Here is a 21226-nt window from a genome sequence, read left to right as displayed (position 1 = left end):
TAAGAATTTTTCTGTAGCCCACTAGATTTATCATCTTTAAAGACCTCTTAGGATGCCACATGGAAAGCGCAAAGGAGACTTGTATTCAACAGCTTTAAATAGCTGAAACTCAGCTGATTTTTGTGGCTTTATTCCCACTTTTTACGTTGGGATTAGAGTCTTATGCCTTACAGAAAACTGATGGGCACAATTCAGTCATAATTAATCTGTAGGTCTAATTTTGTTTTGACTAAAATCTCCTTATGCAAGTCAAACAAAATTGCATATCTTATTCTTACAACATTACTTACAAAAATGTGATCTGGATATGGTAAGATAGGTCAGGGAAAAGCATGCATTTTTTTTACTATTGTAAAAACTGAAAGCTCAGAGTTCAGTTGGATGTAGTTAATACTGTCTGTATGATGGGCCACACAGGAACTTTGGAAGCAAAATATATACAAATATCACACTGGACTAAGTGGAAGATACACCTCAGTGGATGAGGGAACAGTCTCATAATTACTAATTTTGGTTATTCGTACTGTTTAGAGTGGCAAACATAGATGAAACTACTTAGATGTACTCACGTAGGTTCAAATTTATGCCTTCATCAAATCCACGTCAACGCTTTTACAACACTTATAGTGTATTCAAAGCTTTCCTTAAAGTAACACTTCAAAATACACTTCAATTCATATTCTTAGATTGCTTTTCAAGTAATTTGCATTGATTGCAGGTTTTGATCAAAAATGACAAAAAAGAAAAATAAAAGTCATAGATTGTATTATTGAGTACTATTTTGAGTACACTTTTTATCCTGTTTGCTTAAGAAAAAAGAAAAACAATACATTTTGTAGCCACAGAAAACACTTTTTCCCTTGAAAATGGAACTTAAAGGAAACTAACATGATTGACAAGAACCTCACAAGCAAGCCTTGGCAACACTTAATGCAAGTCCATCTCTTCAGCGTTTTAAGCAAAATTCCTTCACAACTGTTTGTCTTTGCAATAACTCCTACAAAGCTCATTAGTGCCAGCCTTGGTTTATCCCCCATGTCGTGCATTTATCCCTGGGATGCATTATCAACATGTGGCACATGTCCTTGACATGCACAGAAGAGTTGCTCCCCAGGACAGCAGCATGCATGACAATAGTGTTGACTCTTACTCCTTTATGGTTGCTGGGATGTAACCGAGAAATCTAATAACTGTGACAGTAGGCCTTTAGGTTTTTTCTTGCCTTTCCAGACAGTGAAGCTGCACAGACACTAATGAAAGGTTAAATGAATAGGAATAGCTGACAAGAGGTACAATAAAGAAGGGACTTGGTAATCCACAGACACTGAGCAGAGATCCTTGGCTCAAGCAGAGAAAGGACAGCACATCGTCGAGTCACAATATTTAAAACAGCTTGCTATACACAGAGGCTTTTGTGTCTGGGTACATGTCTGGCTTTGGAAGAAAAAAAGATACTGAAAAGAAATTTCAGCATGGGGCACTTTGGCAAATGTCAGGTCACAATAAGGGAAAAATGTTTTTTGTTTGCTGTTACATCTTTGTATTGAATGTTAGAAAGCACTGACTAAAAGCTCAAATCACAAGTTTCAAAATAATGCATATTTGACAAATATGATAAAGTTGCAACACTAATTCAGTGTGATTCCAGCTGACAGCATGATAGCTTTTGTACATGCACTCAGTTTCATTTACAGCTGATAACAGTTCATAATATGCTTTGCATACTGTCTGAAATGCTCCCCATAGCCGAAGAATTCTAACAGGCCTGCTTTATTAAGTTTTATATGCAGCAGAACTGTAGACGCAACCAATTGTAACACACTGCAAAAACACAGCTGAGCTTCCAGACAGTGCACCAGATGATGGTGACTTATAAACTTTTCAGTCATTGCTTTATGGTATTTTGATTTCTTTTTGTTTGTGATTCACAGCAAACATTTTTTATAAGGAAAAATAATCACAGTGGACAACATATTTTTAAAGTTTATGTAGGTCTTTTTAATTTTCTATAAAAATCTAATTAAATAGAGGGATGTTTTAATTCCACAAAAAAAAAAAAAAAAAAAAAAGTTTTTTAAAAAACATAAAGAACTCTCTACAGTAACAAAAAAACAAATCTGATTCCCAAAGTTATCTAAATTTGTGCTTTTCACATAAAATATTCCAAGAGAAAGTACAGAAAAAGACTCTGCAGATGAAAAAAATCCTCCCTCAACAACTTTGATTTACCTGGAATAGGATAAATTCTATTTGCATGTGTATCTGGAGTATAAAATATGCATATTTATAACATGTGGTAAGAGCACTATGAAATGATTCTAAAATCACAGAACCTCTTTGAACAACTACATTAAATTACAACAGAGCTCCTGAGTGTACTAAGATTCTAATAATCTACAAATAAAGGCTTTTACTAGCAAGGCACATAATGAGAGTTACTGTGTAAGAGATAAAGGAGACAAATCTAGTCGTTTATCTCACTGGATTTTACCATTTACTTAAATGGTAAATAAGTTTGTCCAAAGTAATGCTTGTAAAAGCTGCCATATAACTATTAAGCAGCAATTATGATCAATGCATTTTTGGAACAAATATGTCAGAATTTAGGTGGGATGAAACTGACAGAGAATACAAGGTTTAAACAGATGCTTTTTATTAAGCCATATTAAATGCTATTTCTCTAAATTAAGTACAAATTTCTACATTGAGAAGCAATACACATTTCCAAAATGACAGACATGCTCTATTTGTTTTATGTTTTATGGGGAACTTTTTGTATGTCCAGATACGGACAATTTTTCCCCAACACATACTGATAGGTTACATTAAAACAAAAGCCCCATGCAAACTTGCAGACCAAGACTTAGGGCTCCTTCAATAAAAAAATACACAGCGAATAAAGGTCTCCAATGTTTTTTGATCATGCTTGATATGCAAAGGAAAAAGGAACTCTGACAGAAACTCCCATTTTGAGGAAAAAATATAGATTCCATTTCAGTAAAGAATCCATTGTTTTACATGGATTTCTTTTACTGTAATTACTTTGCTGTCAGTATTTATTCTTTTGTTTGAAATTGATGACATCTGTAGTCAGCCATAAGTCTCACTAACACACATGCACATATAACATAGAACACAGTCACCTCCAACTCTAAAAGGTACATCACTGGCTCTGAAAAAAGTTAGCAATCAGCACCCCCTAATTCAGAGTATTTTTCTACTTCTTTTTTTTTTTTTTTTTTTTTTAAAAACTTTAGACATGTCTAATAAAATTGTGAAGCTCCCTCTAGCTCTGCAGAGGAGCTTAACTGACCAATGATCCTTTACATTTCCTTCCCATTTTCAAAAGCAATACTGAAGGAAAGAGAGAGCAGTATTTCCCATACATAGTAAGTGTTCTTGTTTTCATTCAGCAGCGTTTCCAATTCTACAGCTTGAAAGGACATGGATAATATGTGAGAACATCTGCTGTGAGATACAATGTTAAATACTGCTTATTGGTGTGCAGCATAATAAAGAACCCCTTAATCATTTCCAACATAAGCTATTTACAAAACTCTAGTTTGAAGTCTTACACTGTTTGACAAGCTAGCCATGTGTGTATTTAAATACACACATACATGTGCACGTGTGCACACACACACCCAAACACACCTCCACTCCGCTTTTCAACTACTATATGCAAATTAATGTGATAGGTAATACCGTATTTCCATTTTAGAACTCAGATTTCAAATACAGAGAGCCTTGGTTTAAAACCAATATGTTTGTATATGCTGCTTTTTCAGAAAACCAGTAATGCCAGTGGTAATTTTCTGACTGTATTCTCACCTACCATAATATTTACACATACCATTTGTAATGGCTTTTATTGTTTAATCTTCACTGCATTTCAGTATTGGATACTATGGAATTACAGTTATTTAGCAGGCTATAAATAATGCAGTTGGCATGTGCAATTGATATTTAAAATGTCTTACGACAACTGTAAAAGCCTCATTACAGACGAGCAAATCATTTCTAACAAGCAAGTTTAACTGACAAATATCAAAACAAACCTGCAGCCTATGCTACAAGCATGTTTGTTTTCTTTAAAGGATACACATTTAATGCGGTGTGCAATGGACCATCCATACAGACTATAAATAAGAGAGAAAGCAAACTTCCAAAGTAATGTGGCTATTGGCTATTGTTAAGTTTTCTAAAATAAAGCTGGAAGAAAGAAAGAAAGAACAAAAAAGAAAGAAAGAAAGAAAAGGAAAACTCAGCTAACAACAGAAAGAATAGCTTACATCCCCCCTTCCCCCTTTATGAGCTAGTGTCCAATTTCTTCTTCTCTGAACAGCTGTATTATCCAACTTAAGTTGCTCTGCTAATTTCAGTCCCACAAGGACTAACTTGGAAGGCAAAAAAGTACTAGAAAAGATCAATTTGCTGGGAAAGATCAAATGAGAAAACTGTGGGGACAGCACCAGGTCAGAGTGTGAAGAACTAAGCAGACCTGTTCTTCATTAACTTAAGCTCTCTTGGGACGTCACACACTACCTGTCCATGGGCTTATTGAACTGCCTAACCCTCATCTCTGTACCACTCTTCTGGGCCCAAGTGAATCATATCCTGCTGCTGACAAGTTAGCAGGGGACTGCGGCTGCAACATGAAAGTACTTTTCTTTCTTGTCTAAATCACGGAGATTTTTTAAAAGACGACACAGCACTGACTCGTGACATGGCAAGATGAAATGAGAGGTCTGGGTTGGTCTTCGAGCTGTGCAGATAAAAGTAATCAAATGACACTCCTGGAATGCAAATTGGCATTCTTGACTGCAGCAATTGCACAACCATGAAACATCTCTGACAGCAAGCAAGATTAGGACAAAATGTTATGTAAAGCACTGAACTCAGAAACTCACTAGAAAATTCAAACTGTAACACTTACATTTTAATACAGAAATCGCCAACTCTGCTTTTGTCTGTACCTTTGCTTTGCTTAATGTAATCACATACACCTCAATAATAAAAATACACTGTTTTTAAATATAGAGGCCTGCACAGTTTGCTCCCCTAAAACGCCTGTGTTGCGTTTTTACAAAATAATGTACCGAGGCAAGCCTTTCATAATATACGTATAAGATGTACGTGTTTCAGGAACACTTTCACATTCCCAAGTTTTACAAGGAGTTTACTATATAATTAGTGTATAATTTACATTGAGATTTTCTTGCATCTGCATCGTGTAAAGATGGACTACTTGAAATATTTAGTGAAATAAATATATATATATATATATTTTAATTCACATGATTTAGGAACTTAAGGCAGAACATATACACAGCTGGATGGTTCATTAATACCGGACAGCTTAAAATGAAACTGCAGCGTATCAGACAGCTCATATGCCCCATTAAATTTCAGATTAAAAATTCCTTCAATTTTTAAGGGCATGGAACGTTCCACATACTTTTACAAGAACTTTGTATTCTTGCACAGATCTGCTGATTGGGCTTATAAAATATTACTGTCTGAAATGAACTCAGTAATTACACTGTGAGCATTTGTGCTCTGAACGTATGACAAAAATGCTACCCCATTTTAAAATTCCTGTCTCTGAAGATGGGTCATATGGAGAGGCGAAATGGAAGATAACGAGAAAGAAAAGTCCACTTCCACCTAAAAATATTCCAACATGCACGGCTAACACACGGGTTAAGAAAAGAAATACGTAATATTCTGCTTTGATTTCTTACTTAAAAATTGCTTCAAACCATTTTGACTGTTGGCCAGACACACACACAAAAAGACACTCGTTGCCACTTTAATCCTGGGTACACCGGATTATTACATGATGTCTTTTGTGCATCAATTTTACAACAGCTTGACTCTAGGGTAAATGGGAACCATCATAAATCGCATGCTGCTTTCAAAACCACTTTAATTTCTGTCAGCGTTACTGTAACCACAGTCCTGGGCACATGCTGCTTTTTCCCCCTCCCTTTTTTTTCTTTTTCTTTTTTTTTTTTTTTCCTTATTGTTGCCTACATTTGACAGTTGCATCTCCTACACTCCAATTGAGGCTTTGATCACTGAAACAAGACATGTCATGTCAGGGAGAGAAGGGAAAAATACAAAACCCTGCATCTCAAGCTCTCCATTCACACAGAGGCATATGCTGTATCTAGAGTCTGACTGCCATGTATACATGCACGTATGTATGTAGACACGATACATACATATATATGTATATTATTCTGTACGTGTAAGGTTGTGTGCGTGCGCACAAGCAGACGCACATGCGAGAGACACACAAGGCAAATACGTAACATCCCCGGAGTGAGGTGACAGACGCTGACTGAAGCAGGGAAGTAATCCAGCAGCAATTGGAAACGCACCACTCCGCTGAGTGCGGGCTGAGCACCGCTCATCACCCGCCGAGGTCGGTCCACTTGCTCGTACGAGCGGTTATCACTACGCACGTCAGAGGAGTCACGGCTCTTTAGACGTGTTTGCTCTTCGCAGCTGTTTAACCTATCTTCACATCAAAGCCCAGATGAGAGGACTCCAGCCAAACGAGGTCCCCAGTCATTTCGCCTTTTTTATTTTTAAACCACGAGGCCGCGGAAGCCCCAGCCCTCCTTTGCAAAAACCCAGAGGTGCATTTGCACAGCACGCGAAGCACGCACTAAAACTTGGGGGAAGTTGGGCTAGGGCTGTCCCCTCCCTCGGCAGCGGGCGCGGGGACGGAGCGGCGCGCTGCGGGCTCATGCACAACAAAGGCTGCGGGGAGGGGGGTCGCGCCTCTGCCTCCTGCCCCGGGCGATGCTTCGCACGCCAACGCGCGGCTCCTTCCCCCGCTCTCGGGGGTTACCTTTCCGCTATCAACAAAACCCCGCTCGTTTCCGAGCAGAAGGTGGTGTCCGGAAAGGATCAGAGCACCGCACGCCCCACTCAGCCCCTTTCCACCTTCACTCTCCCTCCCTTCACAGACACGTTAAAAAAAAAAAAAAAAACAACCAACCAAACAAACAAACAAAAAAAACAAAAAACTATCCCCGTGCCTTCAGCGGGGAGAAGGAGGCGGTAAGAAGCATGTGGCCATCCCATTGCAACCCCCCAAACTCTCTGGAAGTTTAGCACAGCCTCTAAGTCATTTTCTCCCCCAATCCACGCAGCACTGGGCTGACTTATTTATTTATTACCCCCTCCTCCCTCGCTGCCCGGCCGCTGGTTTGTGTGGAGTGAAACACAGCGGACCGCGAGCCGGGCTGCTGGTGTTTGCTGCACCATTGATTCATCACATCAAACCAAAGCAAAGGCTAGAATGAAAACGAAAAGGCTGCTGGAAACTTCTTACCATCTCTGCATGCTGGTTGTCAAGTGCACCCCCTGTCTCTCGATCTCCTCTCAGCGGCAGTGCCTGCACCCTTCCAGCTGCCTCGGGACTCTCAGCGCCTCTCCACTCTCCCTCTCTCCGTCTCTCCTTCCTCCCCTTCGTCCTCCCCGCTTTCCTCTCTGTCCCTCACCCTCACACCTTCAGGTGGTTTGGACTAAAAAAATATAGCGAGGTTTCAAAAACAAAAACGAGAGGGTTTTGTTGTTGTTGTTTTTGTTTTTTCCGCTCCTCCCTCCCCCCCCCCCCCAAAAAAAAAAAAAAAAAAAAAAGAACAGCAGAAATGAGAGTCCCTTTCCCTCTCCTTCGGACTCTTCCAAAACTTCAGCCCCCAAAAGTTCAGCCCGAGCGGCAGAGAGGCAGAGAGAGGGGAAAGCTTTCCAGCGGAGAGCTGGAAGTGATGGGAGGAGGGACCCAGGTCCGGGTCAGAGCCTCCACAGGTTGGTTTGTTGTCGTTGGGCCGTCGGGCCGGGGAAGAGGAAAGGGGAGGCGGCGGGGGAGGCTGCGAGAGGGGCCGCGAGGGCAGCGGAACCCCCGCGCCGCTTTTTATTGCTCCCGGGCAAGGGCGGCGGAGCGGGAGGCAGGGGAGAGCGCGGCGGGGGAAGCAGCCCCCTCGCCGCCTCCTCCCCTCCGAACTTTCCGTGCCAGCCGGGGCCACGAAGCCCGCCCGCGCCCAGCTGTCAAACGCGCCCGGCGCCCGCCGCCAACTTCGCGGCGAACGCGGCAGTGCGGACCGGCCGCCCCCTCCCTTCTCCTCTCCTCCCCTCCCCTCCCGCCCTGCCTTCCCGCTCCGCTGCCCGCTCGTCCCGGCCGCGCTGCCGCCCGCCGCTTCGCCGCTTCCTCGTGAGCTCCGAGCGAGCGGGGAGCGGCGAGGAGAGGCACCCGAGCCCGGCGGAGGGGAAGAGAGGGAGAGCCGCGCGGAGCGTTAGAAGGGAAGCGAAAAGTTAGGCAGGGGGAAAGTTGGGGCTGGCGGCGCCGGGTTCCCGCTCCCCACCCATTGCTCCATCCGCTCCCGGGCTCTGCTGCGGCGGCCGCTGCTGCTCGGTGTGGGATCTGAGGAGATTTTTGTCAAAGGGTGGTGGTTTTTTTTTTTTTTTTTTTTTTTTCGTGCCTGGGGTGGGGGGGGAGGCGGGTGGAGGGAGAAGGGAGGCGGGAGGAGGTGAGCCGTCACGGTTGTACATTCGCAGGGAACAGACAAGAGTCACATCTGTGTGTGACACGGAGCCAAGCCGAGCGAAACCCTGCCCCGGCCGCGCCGGGGGAGCGCGGGTGCTGCGGCACTGGGCGCGCCGGCACATAACGGCCGCCGCGCGCGCACGGGGTGGGGGGGGCGGGAGCGCAGCCGCCGCACACGCACCGCCCGCCGCGCGCCGCCCGCCTTCCGCCCGGCCGCTGGGGTGCCGCGGCCCCTCCCGGCGGCCTCCCGCGGTCACGGCCGCGGCGCTGCCGCGTGGCCCCGCTCTCGGGGCGGCTGGGAGGCGTTGCGCCGCGCGGGAGGCCGGGCGAGGGGGGCGGCGGGAGGACGGCGCGCGTGGCGCGCGGGTCTGGGGGACGAGGCGCCGCGGCCGTCCCTCGCGTCACCCCCCCGCGGGGGCCGCGCGCCGTCCTTCCTCCGGTCCGCGTTAGCGCAAAGCTAGGACTGGTTCTTACGACGGAGACGTAGGACGTTCTTCAGGTGGAAGCACGTCCGCGTGGCTAGACGGCGCCGAGATACCGCGTGGCTGCTGGGACGTTCTGCCTCCCGACCTCCCCGTGTCTGTGGCGTCGCGGATCCCGCAGGCACCGCGGAGCCCGAGGAGACGGGGCAGGTGTGCGGGGCAGGCCGTGCTGCGCGGCGCTCTCCGCGTTCCTCCCCGGCGGTGGCCCGCGGCCGTACGGCCCTCGCGTGCCGCGCCTGGCACGCCTTGCGAGCGGCCGAGTTTGGAGGGCTGCAGCCCGCGCTGCTGTCGGTGCTGCGTGTGCCTTTCCTGCGGCCGCCCCGGGGACGAAGAGTGACTGACCGGGTTGCCACCTGAGCTGGGTTTTCATGACAACCTCGCGCTTATCTCTCTGTTCCTATGGAAAGCTCTGTCTGTTCCCTGGGTTTTACCAGGGAACATCAGGTGCAGTGCATACCAACTTGTGTCCAACTCCGGGATTAGTTTTGATCCTTCATCTGCAGAGAGCTCAAACAATGACTCAAAAGGATTTTTATTACTTTTTTTTTTTTTTTTTTTTTTAAGAAGTACTTGTGACCAAGTAAAATTGTGAGCAATGTATGGTCATTCTAAAAAAAAAAAAAAAAAAAAAAAAAATCGCAGGGCTGGCTTAGCCATGACTTGACGCATTTTCTGTCAGGGGAGAGAGAAGTGGAACCGAATAATTTCAGAGTCACAGTTTAGTGCGTTTAGGTTTGCCCTTTTGAACCAGCGAGGGCCAAGAACTCGCCAGAACACCGTGTTCACACAGCCCCCTAGTGGTGGGAGCCCGCACAGGTTCACATGTCTGTCTTCGCACTTGAAGGGTCCAAAACAGCTTGATGCGTATTAAAATGCTGTGAACTTTACAAAGGCACGGTCTCTGCCACAGTAACAGGGTGCGGTGCCCATCAATGTGCTCATCTTTACTATGGACTTGCACAGAAGTGAGTCAAGGCTTGAAAGAGTCACAGCTTTACTCAAGAAATGGCTTGTGGTACGTAGACAGCCATACAATTAAATATAAAGCAAGCTTCCCAAGCTTTGAAAAAGTGAGATTATTTTTAACTGAGGCAAGACTTGTGGTAGGATAGTCCTATATTCATTAAACCTATAGATGATAGTGATAATAACCTATGCTACACACTAAAAAATTTAAGCGCTGACCTAACATTTCAAATGAAGAACCAATTAAATGTAATTGCCTTCTAATTTGTTTACTTGCTTGTCTGTTTTAAATTTTTCAGGTATTTTTGTATAAAAACTAATAAAACCTCATGAAGTGATTGTTGTCTTGCTTGATATATAATTCTAGTTTTCTAAATTTCTAGTTTCCTTTTTTTCCCTCTACCTGTCAATAAGCCACAGTGACTTTTGTATTGACAGTATATTACAGCCTCTTGAAAGCTGCTGAAGAGGTAAAATAGCTGGAGGCAAGTTGGCTGTTGGGAGTTCTGATTCTTGGCCTGACAGTATGGGATTACAGGATAAACACTGTGGAATAAGACATTTCTGCTCAAAGGTTCAGCAGCACAATAGCTAACTGGTGACATTTGAATATACATCATCATTAGACTTCAGACTGAGCAAGCACCAAGCTTTCCAGAAAGTTTGCATCCTTTAGAATCACATTTTTGGCCACATAGACAAAACCATATTTTAAATTTGCAGTCAGTTCTTAGTTTTGGGTTTACTTTCCATGTGGCATATTGAGATAAGCTTAGGAAGATGAAGCTCTTGTTAACGTATGTGTCCTAAAGTACCACCTGCTCAGAGACTTTATAATGCTGTGTTTATTGCGAGTTTAGCAAACACCACAGGTATTACAAGAAATTATGAACTTGTAGTTCAATTAAGATTTCTTAAGACTGTGTAAAGACCCAAGCTGTATCTGCCTCGTGATTTCTTCAAGTGTCTAATTATCCTAAATTTTGCAGATCTTGCGTAGGGTTTCGTAAAGCATAAGCAAAGCCTAATCTTATCCTTCTTCTTTAGACTAATGATGTTTGTTTCTGAAGAAAGCAATGACTAATGATTTCAGCTTAATGAACAATATCTATCCTATACAGCAAACAATTTTTCACTGTAGTTTTCCTTCAAAACCAGCAATGAACATGATAGTGCTTATAGTAGTTCTCACTGACCTGAGATTAATTAACGTGAACAAAATGTTTTTGAAAGATACTCTTCTCTTTTATTTTGACTTTCCAGATTGGAGTACTGAAATGTAAATTTGAGATACAGTATGAGCAGGCACTGCAGCTTGAAAGGAATGGAAGGATAAGTCATCCAAATTTTGATGTATCCGGAGTATGGTATTTCTCTGCAGTCTTAATTTTCCTTCCTGTTGATGAATGTGTGGTTCACATTAATATTCTGTTCTTGCTGCATACCTGTAGGTGCAGTCCACATAGTGCATCCAACAAGCAGAATGGAGGTAGAACATAAGACACCAGTGCCCCATAAAGATACGCACATCTAGCCACAGTCTTCATTTTATGTGTTTCTATGTGAGGAAGAACATTTTTTACAGAAAATGTAGATTTCAGTAAATGCCATTATGAAATCTTAATGTGACTATTCGTTTTATTAAGAAATATGGCTGTAGCATGCATACACATGCTCAACATTTAGATGTAATTTCTAGGCTGACTATTAATGGGTAGAATAGCAGTAAGTAGAATAGCTTATATCATGATTTACACAAATGGTGGGCTCTTACTCCTTATTAGAGATTTGTCCTTTTCTGTCTTTTTTTTTTTTTTTTTTCTTTCTTTTTAAACCTTTTTTATTTGAGTTTTCATGCTAGTTGATCTGCTGGATTTGGTAGAACTTCAACCTTAAAAAAAAATAAATTAGGAAAAAATATCTGCATTTATTTAGATTAGGCTCTAGTTCTTTCCTTGGAAAACTATAACTTCCTAGTATTTTAGAGCAACAGTTTGACATTTGACCTGATATAGGTGATGCATCAAGGATAAGCTTTTACTACTTTTGGAGTATTTCACCTACGCTTAGCTGTGGACTATTGAGACTGCAGCTTGAAAAACTGGAGAAAAACTGTAAAAAGTTTGGTTAAACTGAGTTGCCCAAGATAATGTGGGACCTCAGAGCAAGATAAAATACAATTCTTCAGTGTAGAATGTAACTGCTTCATCTGCTTTAACTGTAAGTCTGTCTTTCATCTGCTTTAACTGTAAGTCTGTTTTTCTTTCCTATATCGTTCATCACATTCCTTAATGCACCTACAGTAGATTAAGTAGGAATCTTAGGAAAAAAGCTTCATTTATTATGCAGACACTCATTTTCATTTAGAGAACATCACCCACTCTGTGTGTTTGACATGAACAGATCTTGCAGGGAGGAAGCTGCACATGATCATATGATTTCAATACTGTGTACTCATCACATGAGCTGTCTGAATTCACATTGTGATTGTGTAGACATTTCTAGTGACAGTGTTCGTTTATGTCTAAATATATATATGTTATCCCGTGTTTGTTAACCAGCTGGGAAAAATCACTGTGAAGTTCATGAAGAAATGTCAAGTGTTTCCAATTTGCATAAAAATACCGAAGTTGATTCCAAGTTTTTATAAAACTTGAAGTATTGCTAGATCCTCCTTGTCATGATGGTGATTTTGGGAGATGAAAAAAGGTTTGTTTGTTTGTTTGTTTGCAGGATATCCATATTCTGTTCTGCTCTGTTCTACTCCACTGTACTTACTGTTATTCTTGATAAAATATCCTCTGCATTCAACCTCTTTTAGCTCTCTTTTAGAAGTTGGAGCCACACAGTTTGATTTATCCAAAACTTTCCCAAACGCATTACCAGGTTTTCTTAAAGACAAATGTGCTTCCAGTACTTTATGAGCTCAATTGAGCTCAACTCCTCTGATATATGAAAAGATATAGATACAGACGTTTTTTGTAGCTCTCCAACAGCTTTTGTAAAGGGCTTTAGATGGTTTTAAACGTGAACAAAGAACCAAAACAGTTTAAAACACTAGAGATGAAGAGAATAAGGTGCAAAATGTTAAAGTGACTTTCCTGAAATAGTATAGAAAGTCAAAATGTCTATTTTCAATCTGTTTGCCAGCTTTATAGTCATCTTCAGTGAGTGCGCACTTTGACATTTAAGATTTCTCTAAATTGAAGTTTCTTATTCCTCTGCTGTGACTTCCAATCTCTGTCTGTCCATTTTTTTTTACTATAGCTTTGTAATTGCTAGTCAAAGACCACACATAGTGTTCTATATGCATTCTGGAACATGTCTCAGCTTATCTCATATAACACTTGAGGGTATTTTTCCCCAGTGAATCTCAGTGTTTTGCAGTTCTCTTAGTGTGTTACCATTTGTTTTCATTATACTATTCCAGTCAAAAGTGATTGCCTTGGAGAGATTTTTTGGAAGCACGATGGGAAAGTCTCTCTCTCTCTCTCACTCTCTTTTTAAATCCAGTTTAACTGCTTTAGTCTTCTGCTTTAACTGCTAATGGGATGATGCTTCTTTTATCGTATCTTACAACAAACATTTTTGCACTGAGTTTGTTTTCACAAATGAGTTCTAACAAATAAAATGCCTCAGTCACAGCTGATACTGATTGGTGACTCAATGTCTTAAAAGCAACAAGTGTCAAATGTAGTTCTGCAGGGCAAGACACAAAATATGTCATGTCCAGTCTTGAAAGATGACTGCTAAGATTTCGCCACTTTTAGCAGAATGGTTTTTCTTCTGTTTACACGTTGCTTGAAGGGAAACTTGAAATAGATGGGAGAAACTAAGCTGAATACACCAGAGAACATTAAAACTAGCTTTAAATAATGTGTATTAACGACTCCTCGTGTATCATAACTTTTTCATTCTTCTTCTCTCTCTTTTATTATTGCTTCAGATATTAAAATGCCATTAATCTTTGTATCAAGAGAAAGAAAAGAAGACAGAAGAATTGAGAACCTGACATTTGTCTTCTTTCCAATGATCTAAGTTTTTAAATCTTGTCCTCTTTATTCAGAGAATTCAGCTGTCCCAACTGCAAAAGCACAATCAGTCTTGTTTGAACTTGAGCTTGGTTCTAAGCTTCACAGTCCAAGTTCTTGTCTCACTGCATTTTAGTACAAATACTTTCCTGAGAGCATCCACACATTGTGATCACGAGCAATTGTAAAAACAACATACAGTCTTCAATACAGGCATTAGTTAACAACTGGAAACTGAAGAATAGGAAATGAAAATACAGTGTATAAAAGCTGCTTTCCTTCTAAAAGTAATTTTTTATTTCATGGAATTCTTCCACTGGAACATAACTGAAATAGTGTTTGAACTTAACAGTGATATCAAGGTACAACTCTGAGTTTCCTTCCTTGCTCTCCTTTTGGTGCCTCACTTTCAGTTATACTAATTTCACATCCAGAGAGCTGGTCTTGGATCTTAGACCAATCTCACCACATTTGTGGTAGTCCAGGTTGTATTTTCTGATTTAATAATACTAAATTGACCCCATTTCTTTGTGTGCATGTATATGTATGTATATATATATTAATATATATATGGAGTGAGTAAAAGGGAAATAACAAACTGCTGGCTGAAAAGTACTTTTTAAATCTTCGAAGCATTTCAGACAAATTCAGATGTGGTTCTTTCAGCATTCAGAACTCTTCTAGCTTTTGAGTTTCTATTTTGTAGGGCAGGAGAGTCTTGTATTTGATTTTAAGGACAGAAAATGTGACTTTTCTACTTTGAAAGTTAATTCATAAATATCCTTAAATTGGAGAGTTTCTGAAATCCACCTTCTAGTGGATTGTTACCAAATACCTTCCTCAATTATAGCAGAACTATATGAGGATGACAAGTCAGTGGCTTTAAAGAGGAGACATAGGAATTTACCACATGAAGGACTGCAGGAAACTAGTTTGTTTAATACTGTCCAGAGAGTATTCTTTAACAATGTCAATGAGTCTGTGGTTCCTGAGTATCTACTTACAAAATTATCCTCTGTATGTTGAACACTTATCTCACCATCTATTTCTGAATACTTGGTGCACATGCGTGTCCTCTAGCATATGAATTCTGCAAACCCATACACTGTGTATATGCAAAATGTCTGTATATCAGTGATATATAAAATAATAGGTAATAGTGCTCTGAAAAATGATTGCCTTTATGATCAGGACACCATCATTTAATCTGTTCTAGCTCTGAAAATCTTCAAGACTGAATTATAATTGTTACGACAGAAGAAAATCTACGTAATGGAAGTAACTACCCTGCTCTGAAAAACAACTTTAAAACTTGACCAAGACCAAGGCAGCAACCTTGTACCACAGGTCAGTGTGATGAGGTCAGGTTTCTTCTGCCTGATTTGTTACTATTGATTAATAGGTATTGCATTGGTAGCAAAGTACAGGCATATCCGGCTCAAGGCCCACAGGCTGCATGCAGTGCAGCACAGTTTGCCCTGTGGCCACCCCCTGCCCCATGCCATCATGGTGGCAGCTGTGCCTCTGCCCTGCCAGGTGGCCTGGCCCAGTCTGGGAGTGCACCTACCACTCAGTAGCAAACAAACACTGAAACCAGGGCACAGGGTGCAATAGTGCCAAATTAAGTGACAGTAGATAATTACATTTTGATACTCTGACTAAACACAGTCCTGTGAACAGTAGAAAATATGCATCTGTGCTTTCCATTCTGATAAAGGAATTTGAGAATATGTTTCAAGACTGCTGAAAAAAATCATCTTTTTTTGGTATATTTGCAGCTCCATTTTCAGGCAACGTAAATACATCATCCTTTCTCCCATTCTTAGAGTTGCAGTCAGGCATTCAACTCAAAAATTGGATCATGTCTCTTTACTTTTGTAAGCCCTGTCTTACCAGAGAAAAGCAATCCTCTCTTCACAATAAAGCAATTACACCCTATTTGTGTAATTGCTTTTTGACAATACATACCTTTGTGAACAACTGTTGTCAAAGATGAAGTACAGGAGGAGTAAATTTCATCCAAAGTCTTTGATGAACACCTTGAGAACTCACTGAAAATTGCAGCTACTGCTGTCATACCAGGGATTGATGCTCTAGTTTAGCAAAAATAAGGTCACATATCCCACTAGTTTTGTGGGATAGTATAGTATTTTTTGTTCTCTGTTTTTTTATAAGAAAAAGATTTAAATAAGGTTTTTGTTTGTTTGTTTCTTTTTGTTTTTGTTATAAACATTAACTACATTATATATTTTATGAGGGCTGCTCTGAAAATAATGCATCCTATTTTATGGTGTTGGCCCACAATGTCGGAGGTGGATGTTGACAGTATGGCAGTAGAGGCTGAACTTTCCCACCAATATTCCTTTACATGTTGATGCCGTGTGACAGATGGCAGCAGAGGGGCAGTCTGAGGGAATGATATCTGACATGAAGGGCATATGAAGCAAAGGTGTGGCACTGAATTTCACCATGCAGAAAAAAATGGCACTCACTGGCATTCATTGATGCTTGCTAAATGTTTCTGAAGACCAGACAGTGGATGTGTGAACACAGTGAAGTGGAGGTAGTACATTTCAGCAGTAGTGACAATGTGCTACCTCTGCTGGTGCATATTTCTGTATGGAAAAATAATGCTCTGTAGGCGAGATTTTTTTCTGTCAAATAGTGTTCTTATGTTTTTTTGTGTCAGTTGTAGTTCCCATGGATATAGGAGGTATTTCTTTCAGAGTGACCTTTGCGTATGTGGCCCAAGACAATTCCTCTTCACTCAGTGTGGCCCAGACAAGCCAAAAGGTTGGGCATCGATGGCAAAATAGATATATTACTAATAAAGGAGAAATGCCACAAGGTAGGAGATAAGAACCGTGACAGTGTTACAAAATCAAGATGTCAGCAGCAGTTATTTGTAATCAACAGTTCAATGCCATTACAAGCAAGTTGTGGGTTTTTGGTGGTAAATCCAAGCTTTATAGTCTGTGCCTTCCTTGCCATTATTGCTATTTTCTATTTCAGTCCTTAATAATATAGAATAGGTTGGGGTTTACATACGTTTTCTTCTCTCCATTTTTTTTTCCTTCTGAAAGTTTAAAGAGTGGTTGAAATGCAATCCAAGCCACATTTTTTAAAAGAAGCTGCATTCACTAACTCATTCCACTTATTTCTCTTAAAAGACAAAACGTACTTCCTCATTTATTAGTGTTCTTGTTCCTTTAAAGACAAACATGCACACAAACATAGCTTTGTGCTTTGTAAGAGATGTTGATCAAATTGAAATCTCAACTTAAAAAGGCTGGCTAAAAAAAATCCTATACATGAAAGGGAGCATGATCTTTAATTGAAGTGCTACACTTCTGCTGAGGAAACACACAGACATCTGGTCCTCCATGTATAGTTTTAGGAGGCATTTATTCCAGAAATCTGTTGTAGAAGCATACCAGTGGATACATTTTTCCAGACTCCAGAGGAAAATGCTATTTATCAGGAGTGCAACTAGCTAAGAATATGTCATTTTCTAACAGAGATGCATCAAAACAAATTCATAATGGGCCACTTCTAGCTCTCATAATACTTCACCCTGAATTTCCTTTATACAAAACAATTTTATTCACTTTTAAAGCCCTGTATAGTAATATTATGAGGACTAGTCCAATGATTTAGGCTACCCATTTAATCAGCATTATCAGGAAACCTGTTCCAGCGCCTCACAATCCTCTGAGTAAAGAAGTTTTCCTAACATCTAACCTAAATCTCCTCTTTACTTTAAAGCCATTCCCCCCTTGTCCTGTCATTATTAGCTGTGTCAGAAGTCACACTTTTTCCTGCTTACAAGCGTCCTTCAAGTACTGGAAGGCTGCAATGAGGTCTCTACAGATCCATCCCTTCTCCAAGCTATGCAAGCCCAGCTCCTTCCACTTTTCCTCATAAGAGAGGTGTTCCAGCCCTTTGATCATCTTAGTGGCCGTCCTATGGATCTGCTCCAACATCTTTATTGTGTTGTGTGCCCCAGGTCTGAATGCAGTATCCCAGATGTCGCCTTACAAGAGAAGAGCAGAGGGGAAAAATCATCTCCCTCATTCTGCTGGCCACTTCTCTTTTGATGGAGCCTAGAGTGCTGAACTACCTTTACACACTGCTGGCTCATGTCACGCTTCTCATCCATCAGAATACCCAAGTTTACTGCAGCATGGCACCCGAGATCTTCTCCCAGTCAGTACTTATATCTGGGATTGCCTCGACCCAAGTCCAACACCTTGCACTTGGACTTGTTGAATCTCACGTGGGCCCACTTCTCAAGATTGTTCAGATCCCTTTGGATGGCACCTTTCTGTCATATAGATAGCACTACTCAGCTTGGTGTCATCAGCAAACTGTCAATGTTGCACTCAATTTCACTGTCTGTGTCATTGATAAAGATGTTGAAAAGCACTGGTCTCAACACAGGTCCCTTTGGGACATCACTTGCTGTTGGTCTCCACATGGACAAAGAGCCAGTGACCATGACTCTCCAGCTTTGATGATCCAACCAGTTATTTACCCACTGAATAGTTGGGCCTTTAAATTCATCTCTCTCTAATTTAGAGATAAAAATGCTGTGTGGGACCATATCAAAGGCTTTGCAGAAGTCCAGGTAGTTGACTTCATTTGCTCTGTCACTCCATTGCAGAAGGCCACCAGCCTGGTGAGGCACAAAGTAAGCTTCATTAAGCCATGCTGGTTGTTTCAGATCATTTCCTCACCCTGTAAGTGTCTTAATATCTCTTTCAGGAGGTTCTGTTCCATGATCTTATGATCTTGTCAGGCATTAGGCTCACCAGCCTCTAGTTCATTGGGTCTTTCCTTTCTCCCTTTGCTTAAAAACGGGAGTGATGTTTCCCATTTTCCTGTCACCAGGCACTCCATGTGACAGCCATGACTTTTCAAATATGATGAAGAGAGTAACAATTCAGAATAAACCTTAACTAATCAGTGTGACGCAAGCAAGGAGAAGCACAGTCAGAATGATATGTTGCCTACATTACTTTGCAAAACAGACTGCAGAGATGAATGAAACAAGTAACAGGATAGAATGTGATGATGTTTTCCTAAGATTCCTCTCTGCTGCTGATAGCGAGGGTAGAGATAAGACCATCAACGCCTGCAGACAGTTGACGTCAACTTTAATAGCGATGTGCAAAGATGAAGAGGAACTTGCCAATGTTACAGATGTTCTTTCTGATGGAAAGCAAGACAGACAAGCAGAAATACACAAGGAGATGGGTATAACTATTAAAGTGGAAGGTATTGATTCTTCACAGAATGGAAAAAATGAAGGTAACAACAAAAATGAGTGGAGCAAATTTGAAGATGAAACTCTGAGTTCTGTTTTGCAATATGCTTTGCAATAACAAGAACTTATCCCTAGTCATTCTGATCTGTTTATTAATAGATGTTCTCCTACTTTAGAAGAATTGCTAAAAGATGTATGGAACTTAGAGATCAGTTCTTCCATTTCTGTGGAATGAAGTACTGGTGAAGATTTCTGTATTTCTGAAAAATAGATACCAGCAAGAATGTATTGTTTCTCGTCATGAAAGCCTAAACAAAATGCAAGGCCAGCAAGAAAATTTACCTTGGCTAAGTAATAGCATGAACATCAAGCCTTTTCCTAAATCATCTTGTATAAATAAGCATGAAAAAAAATGAAATGCTGATTTCTAATTCTGTATGTAAACCCTCTGCATTTCTGAAGAGACTTGTTTATTCGGCTCATAAAGTTAAAAAAAAATACAAATAATGTTAAAAAAAAATGCAGCTTTTGTAAAACAATCTTATGTCATCCTAAAGAACCAGATTAAGTTCATAAAAAGATGACTAATTTGCAGAAAGCAAGGACAAACAGAATGAACTCTAGATGAGTTAGGCAAAAAAAAAAAAAAAAAAAGAATAAAGAAAATCAGGGACAAAGGAAAAAAAAGTAAATACAAGAAATATTTCATTAAAATTGAAACAAACTTTACATCTTGGATGTTCCAGATATTTTTTCTTGCAGACTTTGGATGATTTTATCTATTAATCCCTAGGACTTTTATTCATCACAAGAAGAGACCTAAGAAGAGAGCACCTTAGCAATGTCCTCAGTTCAATTACTTCTGCATTAGCTTATCCTATATATTAAATCATGTGTACAGGCATACTGTACAAGCTATACAAGTGCAGGTTCCACATCCTTTTTTGTTGTTGTTGTATTTTGCAAGCATGGTAAAGTACAGCTCCATACATAAAGGGATTAAAGCATATTCCTGAGAGTTCTGCCTTTCAGCATTAACAAGCACCTGTGAGCTAAAGAGACATGGAAGATTACATGCAGGTGAAGAAACATACTAAGGGCTGCAACTTGACTTTGTAAGTAGAATAAAGAGAACTCGAAGGCCTTCAAAGAGTTATACATGTACCATGGTGTTTTATACTAGAGGACAACTCAGCTTTCCTAAGAAATTTAATGAACAGCTTAAGGTGACTGCTAATGGTTACACAAATTATATCATAAAAACCAAGTATGCAAAGTTGACAGTAATGCCCAGGACTGTGTTTCTCTGTCTCTTTCTGATAAAGATGTAATTCTCACTGGGAGAATGTATAAAATGCTGGTTTCAGAAGCAGACTTTGAACAGACAAAACAATATGGAAATGTACTCTGGTAAGGTATTTATTGAAAATAGCCATGGAAGCAGTACTTTACCTATTTTGAGGAGTAAGTCAGAAGTTCTTCTGAATTCATAAAACCTGGACACTGTAGTTTGCAAAGAAGACCCTTTCTTCAGCCCAGCAGCCACTTGTTCACAAATTGCAGTCAGTGAGGAAGGTGCTGAAGGTCAGAAATCTAAGGATAGAAGGCCTTCCAGTTTATATTCATTACCCTTGCTAGGTGCTAGATATTCATAATAGCTAACCAAAATATTTTTTCTCTATAAATAAATTGATCCCTTCTTGCCCTGTCCTAGACAGAACACACAGCATACTTTTCATTTTTGGAAGACTTTTGTTATATCCTTCTGCCTCCCGCATAGACCCAACCAAACCTTTTCCTTTAAGCATTCCTCAGAGGTTTTATTTCTGAAAATTATTACCAGTCTTGTTCCTCTTCCCCGAGTGGTCCTCCACATACCCCAGATATCACCAAGTTCACTGGACTGATTTGCAAGTAGTTC

At 40.8% G+C, this 21226-nt stretch overlaps 1 protein-coding gene and 1 pseudogene across 4 annotated transcripts in view; one reads left to right on the top strand and one right to left on the bottom strand.

The window, feature by feature from the left end:
• The window catches only part of BNC2 (basonuclin zinc finger protein 2), a 341707-nt gene extending 332434 nt beyond the window's left edge, over positions 1-9273 (bottom strand). For 2 of the 4 annotated variants that reach the window (XM_031609950.2, XM_090132614.1), the window contains exon 1: positions 7349-8343. In XM_031609950.2, coding sequence (XP_031465810.1) covers positions 7349-7351 — 3 coding nt within the window. In that variant the 5' untranslated portion in view covers positions 7352-8343. Of the gene's footprint in view, positions 1-7348; positions 8344-8378; positions 8723-9034 lie in introns of those variants that run through there. The other 2 variants (XM_090132613.1, XM_090132612.1) reach the window with 2 other exon arrangements.
• Positions 9274-18960: 9687 nt separating this feature from the next.
• LOC149913017 (uncharacterized) lies at positions 18961-20960 on the top strand (annotated as a pseudogene).
• The last annotated feature ends 266 nt before the right edge of the window (positions 20961-21226 follow it).

The sequence above is a fragment of the Phasianus colchicus genome, chromosome Z, assembly GCF_987193195.1.
Source record: "Phasianus colchicus chromosome Z, bPhaCol1.hap1.1, whole genome shotgun sequence".
NCBI classification, from domain to species: Eukaryota; Metazoa; Chordata; class Aves; order Galliformes; family Phasianidae; genus Phasianus; species Phasianus colchicus.
The sequence above is the reverse complement of the archived record's forward strand: the minus strand, read 5'-3'. Positions and strand labels throughout refer to the sequence as shown.